The 24,493-nt window shown below is 36.7% G+C and overlaps 1 protein-coding gene across 3 annotated transcripts in view; it reads right to left on the minus strand.

Moving 5' to 3' along the window:
• The window catches only part of OSBPL6 (oxysterol binding protein like 6), an 83,030-nt gene that overhangs the window by 3,193 nt on the left and 55,344 nt on the right, over nt 1-24,493 (minus strand). For all 3 annotated transcript variants that reach the window (XM_023529159.1, XM_011356821.2, XM_023529148.1), the window contains 11 exons: nt 23,847-23,980; nt 15,149-15,256; nt 13,352-13,489; nt 9,223-9,310; nt 8,477-8,730; nt 7,628-7,765; nt 7,209-7,272; nt 5,715-5,793; nt 4,044-4,188; nt 1,882-2,026; nt 766-892 (listed from right to left, as the gene is read on the minus strand). In XM_023529159.1, coding sequence (XP_023384927.1) covers nt 766-892; nt 1,882-2,026; nt 4,044-4,188; nt 5,715-5,793; nt 7,209-7,272; nt 7,628-7,765; nt 8,477-8,730; nt 9,223-9,310; nt 13,352-13,489; nt 15,149-15,256; nt 23,847-23,980 — 1,420 coding nt within the window. The remainder of the gene's footprint in view (nt 1-765; nt 893-1,881; nt 2,027-4,043; nt 4,189-5,714; nt 5,794-7,208; nt 7,273-7,627; nt 7,766-8,476; nt 8,731-9,222; nt 9,311-13,351; nt 13,490-15,148; nt 15,257-23,846; nt 23,981-24,493) is intronic.

The raw sequence follows: 24,493 nt of genomic DNA on the forward strand, positions 1-24,493 counted from the left end.
TTGATAAATTTGAATGTTAAACAATGAGACTGCATGTTCTAGAGAGAGAGAGAGGGAAGAGAACTGAACAGTAGAACACTCAATGCCGGGAACATTTTGGCAGAAGACAAATAAAGCCACAAATACACTAGAAACAGAAAATGATCTTAGATGGAATCTGCATGGCATATAAAGATTTTGGAAAAAGTAAAATTAATTTTATAGGCGTAGACAATATGAGTACAGAACTACATAAGAATAAAAAAAAAAAATGAGAATCAGAAGGTATTAAAGGTACTACATTTTGAGTACATCTCACACCCTGTGGGATCTAAACCATATTAGGCAAACTCCAGACTTTGACGCAAAGCATTTCTAGGTGTCGCTGTAACTTATTCTCTTATTCTTCTCTTTAAAAAATACTCCATGCTATAGAGTAATAGCAGTAAAAAAGTATAAATGTAGGGTGAGGAGTGATTCTATATTTAGTGGAGATAGAATTTATGAATTTGCAGACCTTGGTAAATTTAGGAGTGATGGGGGAACCTTTTTGTTAAAAAATATCCGTGTTGTCTTCCGTGGAGTATTTTTTAGTGAGTTAACCTGTTATGATCATTCTATGGCTGATGTTTTACCTAGGGCAGAAAATTCACAAATACTGCTGAGTACATAAGGGAATGAATAAATAAATAATGGTGGTGAAAATAAGTCTCGATGACATGTATAGTGACACCTGTAGTGATGCCATGATCTAGTGTCCATTTTAAATACCACTGCCAAGCTCACCTCTGATCTGGCCGGAATCGGGCGTCTGTTGGTGGAAGAAGATCTTTTAGTACAGGATCTAACTCATTGAGCTCAATGGCAAACCTTGTGAAACCGTAGTAGAGCTCGTAGTTGGTAGGCATGGAACCTGGAATCAGGCCGACGAACCACAGTGAGAGGCAAAGAGGTTTAAGAAACTTAACTGCCAGAATATATATTTAATAAATTCCAGCCTTCAAAATAAAACTTTGCACATGTAATAGTCTTCACTGACTAAATTACGCTATAATTTTTCTCTCAAATATTCAGTTGGGTAACTAACTGCTAGGGTGATTAGCTATTATCATTAAGATTTCATCAGAAACACAAAAAGATGCAGATCTATGTTAATATTTATTGGCACCTTTAACTAAACTCAAAAACAGGATCTCTGCATGCTTTGCTCATTGATACATTCCTAGCTCCTAGAGCAAACACTGATGCATAGTCAGTACTCAGTAAATAACTGCAGAATGAATTAACTAACCACTCTACCAGTAGGAAGTTTAAATACGCACTGAGGTCTCTTAGGAAACCAATGACTAATTTTAAAGTTAGAACTTAACTGACAAAATTCTAATGAAAATAAATGTCATGTGGAGGCTTGCTCCATTTGCACTTGATATTAAATTATACGCTAGCGTATTATTACCAGAACTCTCTCGATGTGTTTTAGTAAATTGCAGCTTTTTGCTGATCAAGTGAAAAGATCACTTATTCTGGTAAATTATTGAATTTGTGGATTACAGATGTTTGTGGGCTTTCTTTTGTTTGAGAGAGACAGAATAAATAACATGAGTAAGGACTTGAATTTTTGTATTTCAATTATCTAAACTCTTTAATAAATACGTCTAGCTTTTGAAATGTAGGCATTACATTTAGAGTGATTTTACATGAAGCCTAATCTCTGACCACTTATCAAATTTTATAACCCCTTATTATCAAATATGGGGACTTATATTAACTTATATGTTAAGTATAAATATAATTACGATTGGCTTAGCATCTAGGTTTTTAATCTCATTAGGATGATCTGACATTTCCTTCCTTCCGTCACTCATGGCGCCCTCCTTAGGCAAGAAACAATGCGAGTCTCACCTGGTCTCCAGATGCACTTTGCAGAAGGGGCCACTCCGCAGTAGAGTCCTTCATGCCACTTCCCAAACAGCCGGTGCACCACCTTCCCCTCCTGATCCATCACGACCCCCTGGACTTCATTCACGTTAGAATTCCAATAATTCACCTGGGAAAACCAACCCCCACTTAAAACACTCAATCTCTTTAATAACACCAATCCCTGTAATTTCCCTACAGTAAATTTTCTTAACCTTGAAGTTTCTCATGCAAACCATTTCCAGAAATCTACCTCAAAATGTTTTAGATGGAAGGGTGTTTTTCTAGGTGTTAGTTAGCTTAACTTTTAAGAAAGGGATAATTTCTATTCCATGCTGTAGCATGGTAGTATGACACAGAAAAGGCTCAGTTTCTGTCACAACTGAATATTAATTTATAAGATAGTAATTGCTTCCTCAGGTCACCTGTCCTGAATTCTCCCTTTGCTCGTTGATTTTACTAACTTTCAGTTGGCAATGCTATACAAGTAGTTTGTGAAATATTTTTCACAGTAACTGTAAATGGCTAAGTTTTATCATGAGGACCCTTCTCTGGCCCTCTTCCAGCCACTCAAGGGATAAGAAGTCTGTGGGAATCTACTCCCTGGAACCCATGGCCCCTGTTCTAGATCAGGCCCCAGTATGTAGGACCCTAAAATTCCCTGTCCACATAGCTTTAATCTTATTCTACAGCCTGTACAGGATTTTTTCTTTGGATTCATCCACCCAAGGACAGACCACCCACCAGTGCATGTGCCTTTAGGCCTGAGGGGTGCCCAAGGGTGGCTATTTAAAGGGGTGGGAATAGAGCTTGGATGTGTGGGCTGGACTGCCTACGTATGTGTGTGAGGCAATTTCCAGTGCAGGACAGAGCTGGAGGTGGGAAGAGAGTGGGGAATGCTTTGGGCCAGGACTGGCTCTCCTATACTGCCAGCTTTCCAGCTTGAGTTCTGGAGTGTCCAACCTGGCCTTGCAGACTTAATTATAAAACATGTATTTGTCAAGGTGAAAAAAATACAACATTTTATTTCACAATTATTTGTAGGCTTAATTTACATATTTCAAATATTTATACATATGGTAGAGGGACTTCCATTTGTACTCTTGCCCTGAGCTCTGCATATATTAGGGGCAGGCCTAAATCAAAGTCTTTCATAGTCTATAAAACTAAGTGCATACATTTACTATCATCACTCAGTCAAATAATGATCCTGCTCATTTCTAAGCCAATCTAATGAATTCCACACCTAATGAATTTATAAGAAAAAAAGGAAAAAAAAAAAAAGAAAAACATCTCAAGCTAAAATAGAGATATTCTATGAAAACAAACATGACCTTCCAATATGGCTTAAAAGGATTTAACTAAGAAGAGCAAATTCCGAGTTTTAATAGACTCCAATATGCTACCTTGTTTGTACCATATTAGAATGAGATCAGGAGGAGATGAAGTAAAGAGGGTGAGTGGAGCTTCTGTACCATGCGAATTCTGTAGCACCCCTAAACAAACATGGCGGTGATCCTGTGTGTGCCACTTCGGGGCAGAGAGACCAGCGAAAATGGTGCTCTCGAGGCACTTCTATCCCAGACATCTTCTCTGGTTAATAAAGGTAAGGCTTTTTCTTGAACTATTTGGATTATAATCGTGGCAGAGTTGGATAAGTTTATATGACTGGAAGCTATCATCTATAATCATCCTCAGAAAAAGACCACTGCATTATAATTAGTTCTCGAAAATAGATCACTTGAATATGTTGTAATCAAGCAAGAATAGCAATAGGAATATAAACCAGAAGACTTGCTATAGGCAAGAATAGAAACAGAAATAGAAACCAGAAGATTGGCTATAGGCAATAAGTGTTGTCTATCATTTTTACTTGACGAACTACTGACTGGTTGCTTAAAAAGAAAATTCTTTAAAAAGATTTTTTTTTTCTGTTTTGAGATGCTGCTTTTTTTGACCTCCACACATTCAGAAGCCTGCATGCCTTGAGTAATGCCATCAGTTGGTTCTGCTATCTTACTTAAAATGTCCGTAAGGATCAAAAATACAGGACAGACTCATTGAGGCTGTTTAAAGTAATTGTTTTATTTCTTCCTTAGAAAGCATATTATGCTACTTTTTCCTTACTGTTATAAGATATTATTTACCTTGACAAATGTGAGTTTGCAAATGCAAACACTGCTTTTGGTATTTCTAATGGTTACTTCTCCATAATGCTCTATCCATCTCCTCCCACTGAGAATGTTGTGTATGCATGTAGTGACTTTATTCCACACGTAGAAATCTCCATACCTAGTGAAGAATACAACATTGATTAAAAACAATGAGGGTCACACGCATATATTAGTATTTCTACTAATGAGAATATTCTTTGGCCAAAGTGTCCTTTCATTTTCCTCTTATTCTTTGTTGAAAGTTTCTGTGTAATCAAGAATATTTATGACACGATTCATTCATTTAAGAAACAAGCCAGTGCTTTTTACGGGCCAGGTGCTAAAGCTACCAAGTTGAATAGGGCCTATTTCTTGCTCTCTTGGAGCCAACAGTATAGCAGGGGTAGATGGACACGTCAACAAATACTTATAATAAGATATGAGAACATGGAAGGGGGTGTCCTTAGTCCTCAGATCTTCCTGAAATGTGGGGTGAATGTCAAGGAAGACTTGCTAGAGGAGGCTGGGGAAAGCATCATAGGATAGAAGAGCACAGCACATCTGGGGACCTGCAAGTGGTGTGCTATCAGTGAGTGGGTGTGGCAGGAGGCAAGGAAAAGGTATGATGGGGCAGAACAGGAAAGGCCTTCAAGACACACCAACGAATCTAGATATACCCCGCAGGCAATAGGTCATCCTGGAAGGATCTGAGAGAAGAGAGAGGCAGATAGGGCATACATTTAAGAAAGATTACTCTGAAGCATTGTTTCACACTCTGAATTAAGACCAAAAATGTGAATAATTCCTTGGGAAAAGACTGACAAGCATAACTAAGATGGTACATATCCAATGCAAATTCCAGGGAGTAAGGTTACAGATTTTCTGTCAATGAACAAGATTTCATAGCTTGAAATCATATGGATGTTTTATATATATATATTTAAATAAAATGTTACTTCAAAATAAAATAAAATGCTTCTAAGTTTCAAAAAATATGAGTTGGTATGATGCAGGCACTATATACACCTGGGAAAACTTTTGTCCTCATGAGTTTGAAAAGATTTAAAGTTTATTTTGTGGTCCTGGGAATTCCTCCCCCTCCCCGTCTTCCTCAATATCCAATCCATTAGTAAATCCTATCATTCAAACAGACAAAACCCAAACCAAACCAACCAACTGAAGCCAGAAACAAAACCAATCAAGCCTTTGGCCTCGATGAAAACTTCAATTAATATAAAAAGATTTACTGGCTATCTCCACTAGAAAACGACTATAAAAGGATTCCATCACTCCTCCTTAATAAAATAACATAGAAATTAAAAATAGCTAGGATCTAAGATGAACTCAAAAGTGAAAAATTATATAGAAAAGAAATGGCTAAAAAGAGACCCATATTAAATGCTAACTAACACAGTGACTGGGACAGGTAGGTTCCTGGTGTCGACTGATGAATAGAGGATGTGAAGAGATAAATAGGAAGCTTTAATACACACGCTAAAGTTCTCATTCATTTTTGTGGGAGAACATTCTCAAAACTTTGGTGAAGTTAACAGACACTTTGGCCATACAGGGAAATGGACCCTTGGTACCATCTAGAGTTTCAAACACCTATTTCCAATTTAGGAAATCAGATAAGAGACCAAAATGATGACAAGAGCCACCTACTTTGGAAGCATGACATTCAGTGTTCCAACAGGCAGGATTTCCATAGACTTCCCCCAGAACTTGTTTTTCCATCTGATATCTAAATGACATAAACAAATGATAAGAAATATATACTTCATATTTTATAGAATAATGACTTACTTATTCTACAAAAACTAACTTTTGTATTATACTTTACATTTTACAAAAGAACCTTTGTAATCCTAACTGATTCTATATTGTTGATTTAACATGACAAGTGCCTAAGGATGGCCCAAGGTGAAAAGATTGTGAACCAAAAAAAAAATCTACTATCAGTTTTTCCATAATAAATGCTCCGTATTTATTTTCAACTAATAAACTAGGAAAAGCCTGGAATAATGTATGTGTACATATTCACATACACATATACTTCGCTATGTTTTAATGTGTACATAAATATTGTTATAAGTTTTAACTAAATGGTGGAAACAGTTTATACATATACAGTGAGGCGTATAGCAAAAATAAAGGCAGTATGACAATTCCATTGAAATATATACACATTTATTTGAAGAGTTACATGATTTGGGAGAACAGTACAAAATAAAACCTCTAAATACAGATAGGTAAGATTTATGAGAAAGTGGTATTAACTTAATGAACATGTTTCTACGCTGGTTAAGGTTTGGCCCAGGGCCCAGCACTTTATCTCACACGATAGCTTTATGTTTTACTCGTGATTATTACCTGTGCCTTCGTAATAACCACCTGGCCTCATTTTGATGAACTTAGTGCTGTTTCCACAATATTTCTGACTCTTCATTATGACCAAGAAATGATTTATTTTCTTATTTTGCAATAAAGTGCAGTTACAGATCTCTTTCATTCTGTATGTTTCCAGGTTGAAGAAGTGCATATGAGAAGTATCGCTCTGTGAGCAAATAAAGCACCCTTCCAAACATGAAGGAACTATTTATACTTAATGGTCAAATTTACATATATCGCCCTTCTAAACAGATTTCAAAACATTTTATTTTAGGCAAGTTTGTAACATTCTGACTGGACAATGGGCATTGATTAAAGAGGCTGCAAACCCCTGAGCTTCAATGAATTAAAGACCAGAAATCACCACAATGTTTACACATCTAGACTGTGACCAAAGATGATGAGCCACAGAGCCTCCCTTCAGGATTAAGATCTCTTTGCACACCCTCAGGAAGCAAGAAGGCAGCATATATAACCTCTATGTTATAGGTAGACAATGAATCAAAGTGACAGCCCCAAACTGGCACAGTGAGCACAGAGCTTTGCTGTCCCACTGGGCTTTGCTTCCTAGGTAAACATTCTCGCCTCCTAGATAACATGCTTTAAACCAGAAAATCTAATTCCTCAAGCTGAACTCTCCACCAATTACAAACGTTCTCCGAGTCCCAAAGGTACAAATCTAAACTGAGTACAGTGAACCCTTGGAAACTAGAAACTGTTTCATAGGCTCATCAATTGGACTTTTTAAGTTGTAACTGAAAAACAAACCTTGCCAAAACACAAAATTCTTGGATTCACAGTGACAGGCAGAAATGGGTGGATGATGGCTAACCTGGTAATGAAAAACAAAACAGAAGGCAATGACAACAGTGTTAAAATTTCCATAAACAATAGTTTTTTTTGCAACATATATTGGATATCCCTAAATGAAAGCTACTCTACTGTCCGTCTCTAATAGTGAATTATTCTCAAAATGTAGAAGTAAATTATTGACTCTTTTAAGACTTCATGTTCATAAACAAAGAACGTGAATAGATTTATTTAGAGGGGGCCATTACATAGGTAAACTAAATGAGTTTTTTGTTAACTGGTAGAATGATTGACCCCAAATGGGTTTATCAAAAAGCTATTTTCATCATCAAACTGCCTATGTACATAGAAGCCTCAGTGAGTCCAGTGGGACTTACCTGTTCTGAGAAAAAGCGGAATCCCTTGTCCTCTCTAATGCATTCATAAGTCTCTCCAAGGACAGGGTTGAATGGCTTACTTCCTGCTCTGAAATAGGTGGAGCAATATCCTGAAACTGCAAATGCAGCAATAAGAACCTGTTAAAACATTTGAGAAAGGAAAATAATATAGGAGAGACTACTTCCAGGACTGTTAGTCCCTCATTCCTCTAGATTTTACAAACCCTCGTCAATGGGTGCTGACTGAATGGCGCGTGCATTTTCTGTTATTTGCACAGACTCTTCATCAACTCATGGAGGGAAAAGGTAAGTGGAAATGAGAAACTCCTCACATGGGAACCAGCAGGCAACTGAGGCCAAGTACTTCTCATTCACCTGTCACCTCATTTCCTGAGTATCACAGAGTTCAACATTTCCGAAACTCAGTTTATAGATTATGTCATTTACACAGTCTTAGCTCCATGTGCTAAGATTGTAGCTGCTGCTGTTTTTCAGAGGACAGGTCAAGGTTTCTACAGTCATGTGGAATAGAGGCCAAGGCAAAGAGCACACAGGAGGTTGCATTCTCAGACTTAAGTGCCCGAACAAGTGGGCTCTCTTGGCATTCAGGACAAACTGATAAAGCAAGGCTAGGCACACCTTCGGGCTGAGTGATACCTTTACATCCTAACTTCAGAAACACTCTGAACCAAGCATAAGTCACAAAGTGTTTATCTTCCAGGAGAATTTCTTACCTATGCAGCGAGAATGTTGTGCAAAAACAAATATGCCATCATAAAGAGTTTTGCCTAAGCCTAGACCTAGGGTTGACAAATCCCACAGAGCACAGCTCTGTTATTTATTTATTACCATGCGCTCATAAGGATCATCGGTTTCCGAAGCCTTGTCCAGAAGCTCACTGTATTCTATTTCCTCGCAGAGATGCTGCAGAGTGTTGAGTGGCTCGTTTAGCTCCACAGGCATAGAGACTTTGGATAGGTCTTTACCAATGTTGTTTCTCAAGATATTCCACAGGTTAATGTTACTGGTGTCAGGACAGGGAGCTGGCAGGCGTGTCCGACGTCCGTTTCGGAAGGCCCCCCCTGTAAGCTCCCCATTTAAGACTGAAAGAGGGAGAAAAACGAGCCTCACAATAAAAAATATTTTGCTTTTCTGATTTCATAAACCCTGGGAGGGAAAGATCTTTTCAAATAATTCTGACTGTGATTCATTTCTTAAGCCTTCATTATACTCTCTCAAAGGTGAATGGAATTATTTCAATACAAGGTTGCTAATTAGTGCACAAAACATTAGTATGTAGTTTTTTCAGAGTGTTAAATATACTAAAATTTTATTCAAGAAAAGACAAGTCAAATTCAAAAATAAGAAGGACTGAAACTTTTGGCTTAAGCAAGAAGTAAAACTTTTTCACTTAGCCATTTACCTAACAGATTTTTCAACCATTAGCCTCAATAGATTATACAAATAAAAAACCTACTGAACAATCAGCTGCAAAAGGAATAATCAGTGAGGGGACAAAGTGATTGTTCACTGAAACACCAGCAGTGTGATTGGGCATGTAGACAGAACAATCTGGAAGCTCAAAGGGTGCATACTTTGCCGAGAAATGTTGTCTGCAACACTGGTGTTGTCTTCAGATATATTATCACTCACATCACTGATGTAAGACTCATCGTCTGAAGCCTAACGAAGGAAAGAACACAGAAAGGATAAGAATTCTTGAAAGTTCAGTCTTGAAAGTTCAGAAAATCAAATGATTAAATACAACAAGATGTTGCCCAAATGAGAAGCAGAGGTCATAGTGGGAAATGTATTTGGCATATATGCATTGAACACATGAGGATCTTCCCTGTGCCAAAATATAGGATTGGCTGAGAGCAGCCCTTGTCTTTAAGTAGCTCCCTGTCTGAGCTGGGGTGGGAGGCTGGGGAGGCCAGTACATAACCGGAAATATTTCAGTACAACATAGTAAGAATGTACAAAATAGGAGGCCCTATGACTCCCCTAGAGGAGTCAGGAGAGCCTGCCCAGAGGAAATAATATTTAAACCGGAGTTGAAAAAGTTGTTAGAAGGGGGAGAAGCACATGAAGAAAGGGGAATGTGCAAAGGCGAGGATCACAAGAGAAATATTTAATCTAGGAATGCTAAAAAGTTGGCTATGACAGAGGGTGGGGAGAACAAGAAGAGGGTCCAAGTATGAGAGCTTTTCATGTCAAGATAAAAGATTCTCATATAATTTTGTGAGTTGTTAAATGTAAAAGGATGATAGAGTCATACTTAGTTTCTGAAAGATACTTGGCAACTTTCTGCAGGGAGGCCAGGTAATGGGATATTGCATAGATCCAGGTAAGAAACACTGCCAAGCTTAGATTTAAGATGGCCACAATAAGGATCCAGAGACAAAGTTGCTTTGAGAGCCACGTCTGAAGTATAATGAACAAATTTGGCGAATTATTTGGGGTGAAGGAGGAAGAAACAGGAATAAATAAAAAATTAAGCCACTCTCTACATGAGAAAAACATGGAACTAAAATGAAGCCAAAATTTGCATGAGAATAAAATTAAGGGACAGCATATGTACTCAGGGGAGTTAGAAACAAAGCAGATAATAAAACAGAGGCGCACTGGTAGAGCCATTCAGAGGAATGTGAAAAACTAATGTCTCTACTGCAGGCAAGAGAGTCGTTGGTATTTATTTAACTTCAAAATGAAAATAAAGCTATATTTTTTCTGCATATAAAAACTAAACATTCTTATTGTAAAAAATGAGAAATTACACGAGGGTAAACAGATTATATGAAAACCGCCCATAATTCTATCACCTAAATAAAACCACTTTTGACATTTGGTGGGTATTACCCCCAATTTCAAAATGCCTATACAAACATATTGATATATCTATCTTTAGATACTAACAAAGGGAAATGGCTTATACATTATTTTATAGTGCTCAATATCTCAATATATTTCCATTCTAATAAATATAGCTCCTCGTCTTTATTTGGAATGACAACATATTTCATAAGACAGTTTTAACACAAAGAATTTAACCGGCATTTAAGTTGTTTCCAATTTTTTATTAATATAGACAATACTTAGATGAACATCATTGTAAATATACTTCTGTGAATCCACCTGGCAATTTCATTATTCCTAGAAATAAAGTTGCTGGGTCAGATGGGCCTCTTTAAGCCTTTCGTCCTACGTTGCCAAACTGCTCTCCTGAAAGACTGTATGTTCTTACCGTCAGTATATGAGAGCATCCGCCTCTCCACACCTACTTCAACACTATACTTAACCTTTTTAGCATCTATCTACCTATTATCTCTTTTTAAAGTTTGAATTTCATCTTTTATTAATTTTTCTTATGTTTCACATGTTTTTCAGTTCATCATGTAGGTTACATTTTTTTCTTAGTTTCTATGCAGAGTTCAGTTCTTTCCAGTTTGGGTTATAGGAGAGAGTCACTCTACTTGCTTCAGCAAGGGACATGGAGTGTCTTTAGCAAAACGGTAACTCCAGGAATCACTCTTTTCCCTCCTGGAAGATCCAGAATGGAGGTTGCAAGAGGCTGCAGCTGAGAGCAGAGATTGGTGTAAAGGGACTTTGTATGATAGCTAAGGAGTTTAGGTCGTTATCCTAAGCACACTGGGGAACAGGAACATGATCAGATTTGCGTTTTAGAAAGATTAATCAAGCTTCCCAGTGAAAAATGGATTAGAAGGGGCAAAAAGGGAAGCAGGAAAACTAGTTATGGAGATTGATAGGGTGATGTAAGTGGGAAAATGATGGATGACTGAATTGGAGTAGTGGCTGTGATGCTATATGAAAATATGGATCTGAGAGTATCTAGGTAACAGAAGTTACAGAACCTGATGATGAGTGACTCAATGTAGGTGGTGGTGGTAGTAAGGCAGGGGAGTGAAGGAAAATACCCAGATATTTGATGTGAACACCTGGGTAGAAGAGTATTTAGATAAGCCTTATGAGAAGTATGGGTAGGTTTGTGTTTTTTTCCTTGGTGTGTGTGTGTGTGTAAGGGGTTTGTTGATCAATTTGTTTTTGGACATGATGAATTAGAGGTTCTGTAGCGCGCCCAGGTGGCAACGTCTCATAGGCAGCTGGTTAAGTGGATCCTGAGCCAACTCTCACTTTCACTTTAGACTTTAATATCCGAATGCTAGCCAGATAACTCTACTGAGAAATCTGATAAACACATGATGTCTCAAAGTGAACATATCATCTCCATGCCCCTTTGCCCTCTATTCTCCTGTCCCTCCCTCTGCCATTAGGTTCTCTCTTCCCCTGGGGGTGGCACCACCCTCTTGCTTGGACTTGGACAACAACCTCACGTCCTCTTCACTTCTGTACTGCTAGTGTCTGGTGCAAGTGGCAATTGGGCTGTGCCCCCAGAACTTGGAAACAGGGAAATAAAGTTGCTTTCTGAGAGTTAAGTTATAGTTATAGTCATCAAATGATGGGTCAGAGCCCAGATAATGTAGAGTCAGGTTTGATTGTAACCTGATTGAAGAAGGAGAAGGACTGGTCAGCAATGGGAGCTCAGAATCGGAAGCCAGAAAATAAAAGGCTAGTAGCATGTCTCCAGCATGACGGTCCCTGTGAGACTGGCTCACAGACACAAATACCCCATCCATTCGGCAGGGTATCCCTCTAACGAAAACAAAAGATTGGAGCTATTACATCCTGGCCCTCCTGGCCTTAAGTTCACTCAACTCACTTCTGCTCCCATTCCTTCCTTGCTCACCAAACAACCTCCTGACTACAATTAGGCTTCCCATGAAGAATTTATCTGCAGGGAAAGAGACACTAATCAGCAAGCATGATTATTTTGTCTATCTGATAGCATCAATTATCATTATGGATAATTAAACTAGTACTCCAGCTTGTGAACAGGATTTTCTGTGAATCTGTTAATGAATGACTAGGGATCTCAGAGGCAGGTGCATGGCTTCGTGTGGTAACAAATTTAGTACCTGATACAAGTATTTAATTTTACCTTTCTTCCATTATAAAAGTGATATATGTGTTCGTTATTTCTCTTTTCTACTTATGTTTTTGTTTTTAAAATCACTCATAATTCCAAATATCCACAAATAACTACTACTAATTGTCAGGATGTTTCCTTCCAATCTATTTTCTATGCAAATGAAAATAACATTTAGCAATGATTGTTTCCCTTTTGTAAAAATGCAGTACAGATTTGCAATATCAGATGACAAAATTCCTATTCAACTGTGTGGGAAAGTGTTTTGGCTGCTTCTCCTCGGGGGAAAAAAAAGCATACTTGACAAAATTTCAGTAAAAAAAATAAATTTCTGCTACTTGACCAAAGAAGAGAGTCCCTGTTACCAAGACCTTGCCAAGACTCATTAGCATGAAAAGTAATCCAATAAAGCTTTTGTGATAGGCAGTGGTAACCCCCAAAATCATAATTACCCAACTAGATATGCTAGACATTATCCTTCTAAGCTCAAATGCACATCTCTAGCAAAGAAGTGTGTATATGTGTATATGATGTATATATAAGCATATATATAATGTACATACACATAGATATTTGTGTGCACACACATGTGCAAGCACGAATGATTTTCAAATCCTCTTACTCTTTCTACATTTATTAGCTAGTCTCCATAACCTTACTTTCTTTAATCCAAACTCACAGTCAGAAGCAGTTGTGGTTGATGCATCAAGGAACTTTACCTCATTCTCTGACGAGCTTGCAGAGAGGAGCACTTCTTGGGCATCGAAGAACTCAGAGACAGACTCCGACATGGAGAGGCGGCTCTCATTGGCTACTTGCTGTGACAGGGGGAGACTGACATGAATTTGCTCACCAGCCTAGAGGAGAGAGAAGCATATGGTGTAATCGTTATTGATACAAAGAATAGCTATTTGTTCAAATTAGACCATGATGTACTAGCCAGATTTCTAGAGAAATTCACACCATATGTTAAAAGAGTTGTGACCACAAGTAATTTTCACGTGCAACTCAGTAAGTGACCACTGCATACATTTCCTTCCAATATGTCTAAAGAATCTAAAAGGCGTAGCTGAAAGGTGCTGGAACTATGGCTTGATTTTAAATTTATCCTTAATTAATATTAACTGGAATTTAACAAGTTGAGTCTCTATCAATACCATGGATTGTGGAGACAAGTTCATTCTCATATACTTAGGTCTGTCATTACTAGCCATATTCTGACCAGTATAATAAACCTAAAGAAGTACTTGTAGAAACCACTACAGATATTATAAGAAAACAACCTACAAGACTAATTTTTGAGAAGGAATATATGTCATTTTCATGAATTTTAGCCAAAGAAACATGTGACTAGAGTATTAAACCTTATTTCAAACTGTATTTTTATTCAGTAAGTGATAACTACTGTTCTCAGGGAAGCTATTTAAATTTCAGTAAGAAAAATATGTAACAGAACTTACATACATATATTCTAGTACACATTTCAGGTTGAAAAAAGATTCAAACCGAGATTGTTAACTAATTTGTGAATGACAAAGTTTTAGAAATACTTCCAGACTCCGGGCAATTGACTGAGTATAACTGTCATCAGAGATCATGGGACCCATGGAGATGCATAAACATATAAGTAGACAACTTAAAGAAAGGCTACCTTGGGATGGTATTTATAAGCAGTTAGATAGTATAACTCTTGTACCTATAGATATCTATTAAAATATATGTTTTTGGTACAAATATAAACATAGTATTAGTTAAAACTCTCATCTCGTTACACGTATTACTATATCTAAAGTTCTAATATAACTGTTGGAAAGTGTAAATTCTCATGGTTATAATACAATAATTTTATAAAGGGTTATAAAAAGAATTACACACTGTAGTCCAAATACTGAACATTCCTCTATCCTTTTACCATTTCTTCAAAATTCTTCTGAAAAATGGAAAAATAGCACCTACTTAAGTGTCAAATGAGATACCACATGTAAAGGTGTTAGCACAATGCCTAGCACATAATAAGCATTCGCTGGACACATGTTAGCTATTAATTATCATCATTATCATCATCAGTAGTAGCTGTAGCAGCACTATTAATATTATCTTAGAAAGGTCAGGTGACTCCTTAGATAGGACTTTTAAAATAAACCGTAAGAAAACTTTTATTTTGCACCTTTTTGGCTAAAAATGTTTTATTTTCCTCCAACATTTCGCAGGCCATCTCAGGATACTGAACATTTCAAATGAAGACTGACACAGACACAGAAAATTCATAGGCTGGAGTATATATAAACTAAATATTCAGCGGCATCAGGTGAACACAGTAATAGACAAAAATAGACACTGGTTACCAAGAATAAGTGATATCAAGCTCATATACATTCTTTATTCCAAAGAACACTGTACTATCAACAACACAAATATTTATGCAGGGAAAGAACTGCATAAAAATAAACAAAAATATGTAGTAGATTTAGATGTTATAAAATGAAAACTCTACATCTATTAAAAATGAATCTTACCTCATCAGGGCTAGGAATAATATTTACACTGACAACCTGATCACAAATAATAGATTCTGAATGTATTCTGCTCAACCGACTCCTCAGTTCAGCATTCTGGTTGAGTGCCTTAAAATAACAAAAACCGCACATGTAATTTCAAATTAATAAGCGAGCATAAAAAAGAGCAAGCACACAGGTACATTTTAGACAACAAACACTATAATGTTCTTAGCTGTAACTTATGGTTCCACATACATAAGACAGACCAGAAGAAAATAAATGGCTCAGAATTAAGGTATTCATTTTTCTATAATGTAAGACTACTACTTGGTAGGTTAGTGGGTTGAAAGAGTTCGTGGAGTTCATAAAAATGATTTATAGAATTTTCTCTCCCTTAGAGTCAGGGCCATTATATCCAAACCCTGTCTACCACCACATATATATTACATTTTATACCTTGGGATAAACACTATTATTCTTCCAATTCATTGTTCTAGTTTCCAAAGTTTGAGGGTCATCTTAAAACCAGATAGTTATCTTAAAAGTAATCTGGAAATGAGATGAACAATGAACTGGCTTTATATTTTATATTTTACATTTTTAAAACTAAAATATAAATTATATTTTAGTTTTGTAAAATAAAATAGCTGTATTTTCATTTTCTAGGAGCACAGAATTAATACATAAGACAGTACAGCAGAACTAACTCAAGTGCAGACCAAAAGATGCCTTCACTGAACAGCGTAGACATCAACAAGCATAATGAAGAACATAACACAGAAAGGAAGCTAACTCCAAGTTATCTGCATCACATTACTTTCAGCATCAATAGAACAACACCTGCTAGAACACAGTTAAGTGTGCATGGCAAGAAGAAAACAGCCTTACATAGCATGGTACACTACAGGGGCCCTGTGGACAAAGTTACACACGTTACACTGATGCATGGGAACATGTTCCACATACATAAGACAGATACAGCTACTGGAGTTAGATCAAGTCTCATGTAAAAGACCTTTGTGAGGACTTTCACAAAGGCCTAGTGAAAACCTGGACAGCTCCTTTCCATTAAAATTGGCATTTAGAAGATGGAAATTAATGTTCTAGAGTGGAAGATAAACTTCAGGACTTAACTGAAGACAAATGTTGTGACATCCACCCCAGGGAAGAAGCATTTTGCTTTTCTTTACATAGAGTCAACGAATACAATATACCAATACACGCACAAACATTATATGGTAATTATAACTCTGTACCTATTAAAACACCCAAGATAAATTACAAAGTGGCTAAATTTCACATCTATATAGTGCAGGGCACAGTCCTTGAGCATGGGGCATAGAATAGCCTCTCCTCTCTCTCTTCAATCCAGCTTCTGCTTTTTGAAGAGAAAATTGATCACTTGCAGCTTTTGGCTTTTGTTTAAAGTCCTTAGAACCAGTTCATAATATGTGTGTAAAATATAACACACTCAATCTGGTGGGCTGTCAAGTATTGATGGATTAAAGGTAGATACAGATCCTACAGTCATTACATTTGCAGATAGCAGGCAATACGCGTTCAGTTTTAGTAAATAAACCATGTGCTTCAAAGGAAGAATCCTAATATCTTTATAGTCTGCAAAAGTGTTCTGAATCATTTTTCTTGGAGTAAAATCTCAAATACTTGGAATTTCAAAAAACAAAAACAAAAACAAAAAACTGCATTACTACTATCCTTTGTGACTACAACATATATGTTTATTTGTCCTTATATTATTTCTCTGTCTATAAATATATACTAAAATTTATCTTAGTTATTGGAATAATTGGAACCAGATGTGCTTTTGCTATCTCGGAAGTGGGAGACCTCATGGTAGGTTTTAATTGCAGAATCACAATTTTGACCTCGGGGTTTCATACAAACCTTAACTAATGGTTCCTCCAAAGTGATAGCGCGCTCTGTTGCCACTGGAATAGAGTTAATGAAACAATCCCACAAAAATTCAAGGGCAAGATTAGGTAATGATTTTCCTTAGGGTAAAAATTTTAAATACAGGCTTGCAATTCATGAGGAAAGCTGTAGAATTGTTTGCTCTGGATATTTTAAAAAGTTCAATTCTCATTTAAGGTCTCATCTTGTCCAACAGTCATTGAATGTGCTCCTGCCAACAGGTATGTGTGTGTGTGAAGGTGCACAAGTAACCTCCAGCCATTCACATCAATATGGAGTACGCTAAAATTTTTAAAGGAATATTTTATTAATATATATGCAGTGGTAGAAAAAAGTTGTTACATAACACACACACACATACACACAGCATGGCAAAAAATACTGTTTCAACTCTGACAACCCCAGTGGTAGAAAGTGTAAGCATACAACTGAGCATGCAACAGCCTGTTTCTGTGCGTCTTCCCCTGGTGGCTCCTCCTTTTGCCTTGATCATATGGACTGTTTTTGAAGTTTGCTACAACCAAGTGCCATGAATGACCTTTGTGGTGTAGCACTCTCAGGTAGTGCTCAGGACCACATTTACTATTTCCCTCCCTGAAAGTCAATTATTTTCTCTGTAGTGTTATCATGGAAGCCTTGGGAACACTGAGGAGTTGAGGTATTTTCAGTGAAATGATGCTATTAGTGATAATTAGCATAGAAGAGCACCAATAATGGCATAAACGATGTATGGAATGTACCCACGGGGCATGAAGAATGACAAAGCAAGGAAAAAGGAGGCAGATCACCAGCCACTCACGCCAGCCAATAAGCAAGAAAAGCTACAGAGACTTGTCAGTAATAACATTGGTCTTTTAGTGACATCTAGTACCAAAGGCCTAACAGGGAGGCTTAGGAACTCCACCTTGATTCTTCACCAGGCAGGTTCTCTGCTTATTCTCACTACTTGCTTTTGCTGGTGAGGCTGGACTGCACCAAAAACTCTCCACAAGGCATGCTCATTTCCCCAGTGCCTCGTGTCTCTCATATACATTCAAGGCTAATATATCCAAGAAACACACAATTCTTTCCCAATCTATAAAAGAAGTTACCATCTTGAAGATCTAAGGCAGAATCAATTGCCCAAATCCCTACCTCCTTGGCTATGAACTACTACCATTCATCCACCCAAGCAGACAATAGGTGAAAATTTACCTTAGACTGGGTAAGACTCTGGCACATGCATTTTACTGAATGGAAGGAACTGTGGGTTCTGGTAAGGCAACATAGGAAGGAGCCTGATGGCTGGACAAGGATATGAAACATGTGGCAAGATAGAATCATCAGAGATTCAAACCCTTTGTGTAAAAAGCAAAACTGGTTTAAGGGGACTGAGAAAATGAGTTATAGAAACTCTTGAGGCTGAGCTACCAGGAACCAAATCGTGGGTTTATCTTAAAAATCACCTTGTTTTTCAATTTTAAAATAAACATGTACTATTATAGTACATTTGGAAAAATGTAAAAAGTAAGAAAATGTTTTTTAAAAGTCATACCTTACTATGCAATCAACCAACTGTTGACAGCTTGGTTTATTTTTTTTCTATGCATTTTTCACATTATTTAGTGAGTGCATACTTCACATCCTGTGTCTGCCACTTATTCTTTGCATATAAACATTTATTTTATGTTGCAAACTCTTCACAAATATAATTTTAACAGCTGTGTAATAAGCGATTATTTCCTATTATCGGGCACTTAGGCTGTTATTGATTTTTCCTAGAATAAATAAAGCTGCTATTTTTGTTTAAGTGCATATGGTTTTCTACATTCAGTATTACTTCCTTATGTCCAAAATGATATCAATTTGAATTTAATGGATAGCTAAAAAAAAAAAAAAAAAAGATGTAAAGGATTCTATGAAGAATATCTTTGTACAGAACAAATTTGGCCAAGTCTCAGGGAACTATGGAATTCAGGAATGAACAAATAAATATACACAGAACTTTTATCCCAACACTGAATATTTATTTTGGGTATGTAAAATGCTATAGACAGGAAGGATGGTAAATACTATGATTGGGATTTTAATTATGCTATTCTGTGCCAATTTTTTGTTTACATTCCCATACACATCACAGTTCATTAATTCTAAGATGCACATTTCCTCCCACATACAACACCTCTGAAGCATTGAGTCACTTTAATTGACAGTTTTTTTTTCCTTTCTTCGTAAAATGCACAAAATGATGGTACTTCTAACAATTGATGGCATATCAATTCAATGAAATACAGTAATTCTAGATAGAATACAAGGATCATATTATGCTGCTCACATCTGTATGGAACCAACACCCACTACATTTAGCACAGGCTGTGTACAAATTCTGGGGCCAGAAATCAATCACACTAGTAACAGTGACAAAGTATAATGTATTGAAGACAGACTTAAGTCGAATCTTTTATTACAGTAATCTGGGGGTGCTGAGGTTACTCTAGTCTTATTAACACTATTTGATTTGGGTTTTCAGGACACTAAATTCAATGAGACATGAATGTAGTATAAAGTCATTTATAAAGGGATAGATGTCACATAAAATGCCCTGTCCTAAAGGCTCAAATCCAACATCTATGCTGCCTCTCATGTGTAAAAGTTACTTTTAAAGTTTCATGGAGGTAAAATAAGAGAATTATGTATGTTTTTGTATACATATAGATCAGGGAAAGAATATCACTTTAGAAAAGGAATTCATGATACTGCTCAGCCTTGCAGATTATTCAATGCCCAAAGCAGGTAATCATTTATGCTATACATGTAGTGAGGAATGCTGATTTCGTATATTTTATATGCTATGCACTTTCCAAAAAGATGATGCAATTTGCCAAGTTGCTATACTTAAAATCTTTATTGAAAAGCATTTTAATCATTAGATATATATCAAATAGGACTTATGTCAAATAAAAAATATGCTTTAAAAATGTTAGACTAATTTAAGAGGTTATTTAAACTTAGTCTCTGTCTCCTTAACTTTCTGGGGCAAGACTTGGCTTGGTAACTGGTCATAAAAAAAATATCTGGGGGTTTAACCGAAGACACTTGAATATGGATCAAAGAAGTTTTTAGGCTACCTAAAATCACATCATACTATAATGTGAAGTTACATTGATATAAAAACATATTCGGAACAATTGTCTCTATGTACTTAAGCTAGTTAGTATCTTGTTCTATTCTAAGTGCTATATTAAAAGAGGGACAATGAAAATGGAGTTGGCCAACCAGGAAGACTCTATTACTTGTTTCCCATCTTCAATGTCTCCTTATCTGCTGATTCCTACCTATCATGATACAAACATGCTGAGATGACTGCCAAATTCAAAGGTTGACTTTCAGTCCATATAATATTTGTTGCTAAATCACATTCTGTTAACCTTTTCCTTCTTGACACTATCAAAAGTCTTTACCCTTGAGCTCAATGGTATTCACTATCTAGTATCTTCAGCTGCTTCCTTTGGGTCTCAGATCTTCTTTTTTCTTTTTTTAAGCATGTCCTTCAAATATTAATGTTCTCTATGGCAGCACCATTGACCATTTTTAATTCTGACTGAAAACACAATTTATCAATATCTATAACTTCAGTAATATACTGTGGTATTCATATCTTTCTCCCTAGCCCAGACCTCTCTCCCGAGTCCCAGATCTGTATATCTAATTGCATGTTGGATGTCTTATAGACATTTCAATCTCTGAAAATAAAAAAAAAAGTTTATTATTTACCCTTGACAAATCAGTTCCTCTTATATTCTCTCTCTTGCGGAAAAGAACTATCATCTACCCAGTTACCCAAAACAACCTGAAAAGTATTCTTGACTCTGGCTCTAATATTCGGCTGATCTCCAAGTCATGCTAACTCCCCCTCCCCCATCCCCACCCCAGTGTCTTTGAAACCCATCCCCTCCTTCTACTAATTCTGGTACTTCCTTAGTTCAGGTCTGCATCATCTCAAATATCTTAAAGATTCTGCCTAACTAATTTTACCTTATGCCATCCATCTTCCATACTGTCCCAGAGTATTTGTTCTCATATACAGAAATATGTAGTAATATTTTCAATTTCTAGAATTATCACTACTAGTTAAAATTCTTTAAGGCTTCCCCAGCATTGGTAAGATGAACTGAAACTCCTTTGTGTAGTCTTTGATGAGCTGGTTGCACCTACTTAACTAGCTACTTCTAGATTAATTCTTCCTTGTTCACTCCATGCTTCAGCCACTGTGAATTAACTACCATTCTCCAGATACCTTTCCAGTGGTCTAACCACAGATAGTGATTCCTTAGAAAGGAGTAAACTGTCAGTAAACTTAAATGCCTAAGCAATGGGAGTAGATTGATGGGAGTAGATAGCCAGTGAGGGTAAGACTGGCCCAATGAGAAGGTATGGACAGACACAAGAGTTTGAACACAGCCAAAATGCTATGATAATACACAACTGGGAGTACTGAATTCTCTAGTGGATAAAGTATAACTAATCATCTTTAGAGTACTGAATTATATTTACATCTTTTGAGGAAAAAAATGAGCTTTTAGTTAAAAAAAACTAAAAAACTAACAAAGATCTATGGAGGCTCTAAGTCTAGATGCAAATAAATAGGTTTTGACAAAAGAAAATATTTAACCCAAAGTATGCAAAGTTACTATAATTTTGCTTTATTTTAATTTTAAGACGTTAATATCAGGTCCTTCCTCATGAGCTATTGTCTACTCAGGTCTAATTCAAGGCTTGATTATTCCTAATCTGTGACTCTGCTCACAGCTCAGAGACCTTCTATTCTTCTGAACGACCAGAGCCATGGAAATTTGCACCACCCATGTACCAATATGAATGGACTACACCATGGTCCATTTAACAATTTCCCGAGTAAAAACTACTCAGCTCAGAAATCAGATCATGAGCTTCCTGGGAACATGGCCAGGGCTACTTTTATCTTGGTGTTTCACACCTTGCATGGTGCCTCATATACAGTCAGTTGAATGAAATACAATGAATAAAGGAATGAACAAAGGAGTAACTTTTAAAATTTCTCTTCATCATCATATCTAATCTCACCTGATGCCCCAACCCTGATCTCTATTTACCATTCTCTTAACGACAAGCAAATAAAAGCAAGCAAGCAAGCAAGCAAGAAATACATTTTCTTATTTTCCTTAGTACAAGTTTATCTTATATCACTAAGCTTCCATCATTAAATATATCTGAAGGAAACATTGCAGCATGTGGGGGGAGCGACAAGATTGTATTTTACACATTTACAAGATGACATTTGCTTGTTTACCTAACCATTATTTTGATCTTCTGATTCATGATACTTTCAGAATAATGATTCAGAAGATCAATTAACATTGACTGAGTGTTCAACAGATACATGACATGAGACTAGTCCAAAGCAAACCATTAAAGTGCTTATGAATAAAGCCCTCTGCAGACTCATACAACAGTTGATGCTTTCAATGCTCATGCTTCCAAATCCCTAGTTTTGCACCCGAAGCCACATATGCACCTCAACTGACTGTTTTATGGTGAACGCAGAAAGCGTGGCCCAGATAACGGCACTCAATAACATGAAACTTCACATTGAAAATAAGCTGACAGCTCAGGTACATAAAACATGGCGAGGTGGTTTAAGTCTAATTTCTAGGGACTGAGGGAAACTTCAAGCAGGAGCTGATCCACACGGAAAACCACTTACCCAGGATTTGCTTGCTCCTTCACTCTGATCCAAGGCACCAGGAAGTGAACAATATTTTATATAAACACTGAGTTCTCACACAAAATCACATAACAACATTGAATTCCCAAAGAAATTTTTAAAAGTGCATTTATAGACTAAATGAAGAAAATATTTATTTCAGAGAAAGTACTCAGTATAAAGGGCATAAGTGCAGCTTTAAAGGATTTTTATCAGAAAATTTGACTTTGAAATACATAGGGATTTAATTGCATTAATAAGAATAATATCATATATATTGAATAACATATATTACAATGCATAATATACACTGAATATAAAAGTCTAGCTTCTAGGGGCATAACTTAGGAATAAAATCCTAAGAAAATAAATAGATAAAATAAATTTTTTTCAGAAAAGAAAAAATAGATAATAGCAATCAGTAATTTTCAACATATTAAAGTGTGCTAGAAGTGGGAAAAATATTAAGTATGAAAGATCTAGTAGATTTTGTTCTATTTAACACTGATTGAATATATTCTGGAACATATTTTAGGTGTATAAATGCATTTTTTTTAAAAACCAGGGACTGCCTTATAAATGACCAGAGAGAGTTATTAAAAGTATTCAATCAGCCAGAATAACAATTATATATCAGCAAGCAAGTTTGGTTGATCTTTGCTCTTACCTTGACGTATTTTTGAAGAAATGTAATAAGCTTTAATACTGACACTAGAATGTCTTGGGACACTTTCAGATGAGTGTGCCATCCCCATGATGGACTGCCTCCACCCCCAACTTGTGCCTTATAGCAGGGGTCCCCAAGCCCCGGGCTACTGACCAGTACAGGTCTGTGGCCTGTTGGGAACTGAGCCACACAGCAGGAGGCGAGTGGCTGGTGAGCGAGCAAAGCTTCATATGTATTTGCAGCCACTCTGCAGCACTAGCATCACCAACTCAGCTCAGATCATCAGGCATTAGATTCTCATAGGAGCACCAGTCCTTGGTGCCAAAAAGGTTAGGGACTGCTGCATTACAGGGTTGGGAACGTGTTATGAGCATGAAACATACATTCTCGTTTACCTGAGACAGTGACTGTCGAAGCCGTGCCATCTGCGTGCTGTGGCCTTTATTGTGATCCTGTTCAGAAACCATCTGCTTAAGTTTCTCCTTCTCTATAGCTATGCTATTAAATGCAGACTTCAAAAGAGAATGCACTGGGTGGGGAGAAAAGTGAGAAAAGAGATCATATGGATCCTGAAAGAATATCTAAAATTATAATCTTTTTAGCACTTTAACTCATGCATAGATGTTTTCCGGAAAGGTTATATTACAGTCTAATTAAAAGCCAGCCTTAAAATGGAATCTATCAATAGTATCTATACATGAAACAAATATGGTAATGGTAATTAATCATAGTGATAGTATTAGCATTTCATACCAGACACGCCAACGAAGACTTGGAAGCATATAAAATATCAATATCAATGTTAAATATCAACATTTATGAATTAATCTATATTCCTAGAAGGAAAAGAGAACAAATTTTACTCTGCCACAGTTGACGAGAATATTTGAGCAGTTCTGTGTTCAATGAAGACACACGCAAATCATTTAGAACAATCTAAAAATTATTTCCCAAAGGTATGCACCCAAAAAAGAACATGTTATGAGTCCTGCCAACATAAACAGGTGGCCAGTCTAGGAAGCTCTAGCTAGTTCTCTTTGAG

This window comes from Pteropus vampyrus, unplaced genomic scaffold, assembly GCF_000151845.1.
Source record: "Pteropus vampyrus isolate Shadow unplaced genomic scaffold, Pvam_2.0 Scaffold2, whole genome shotgun sequence".
Lineage (NCBI taxonomy): Eukaryota > Metazoa > Chordata > Mammalia > Chiroptera > Pteropodidae > Pteropus > Pteropus vampyrus.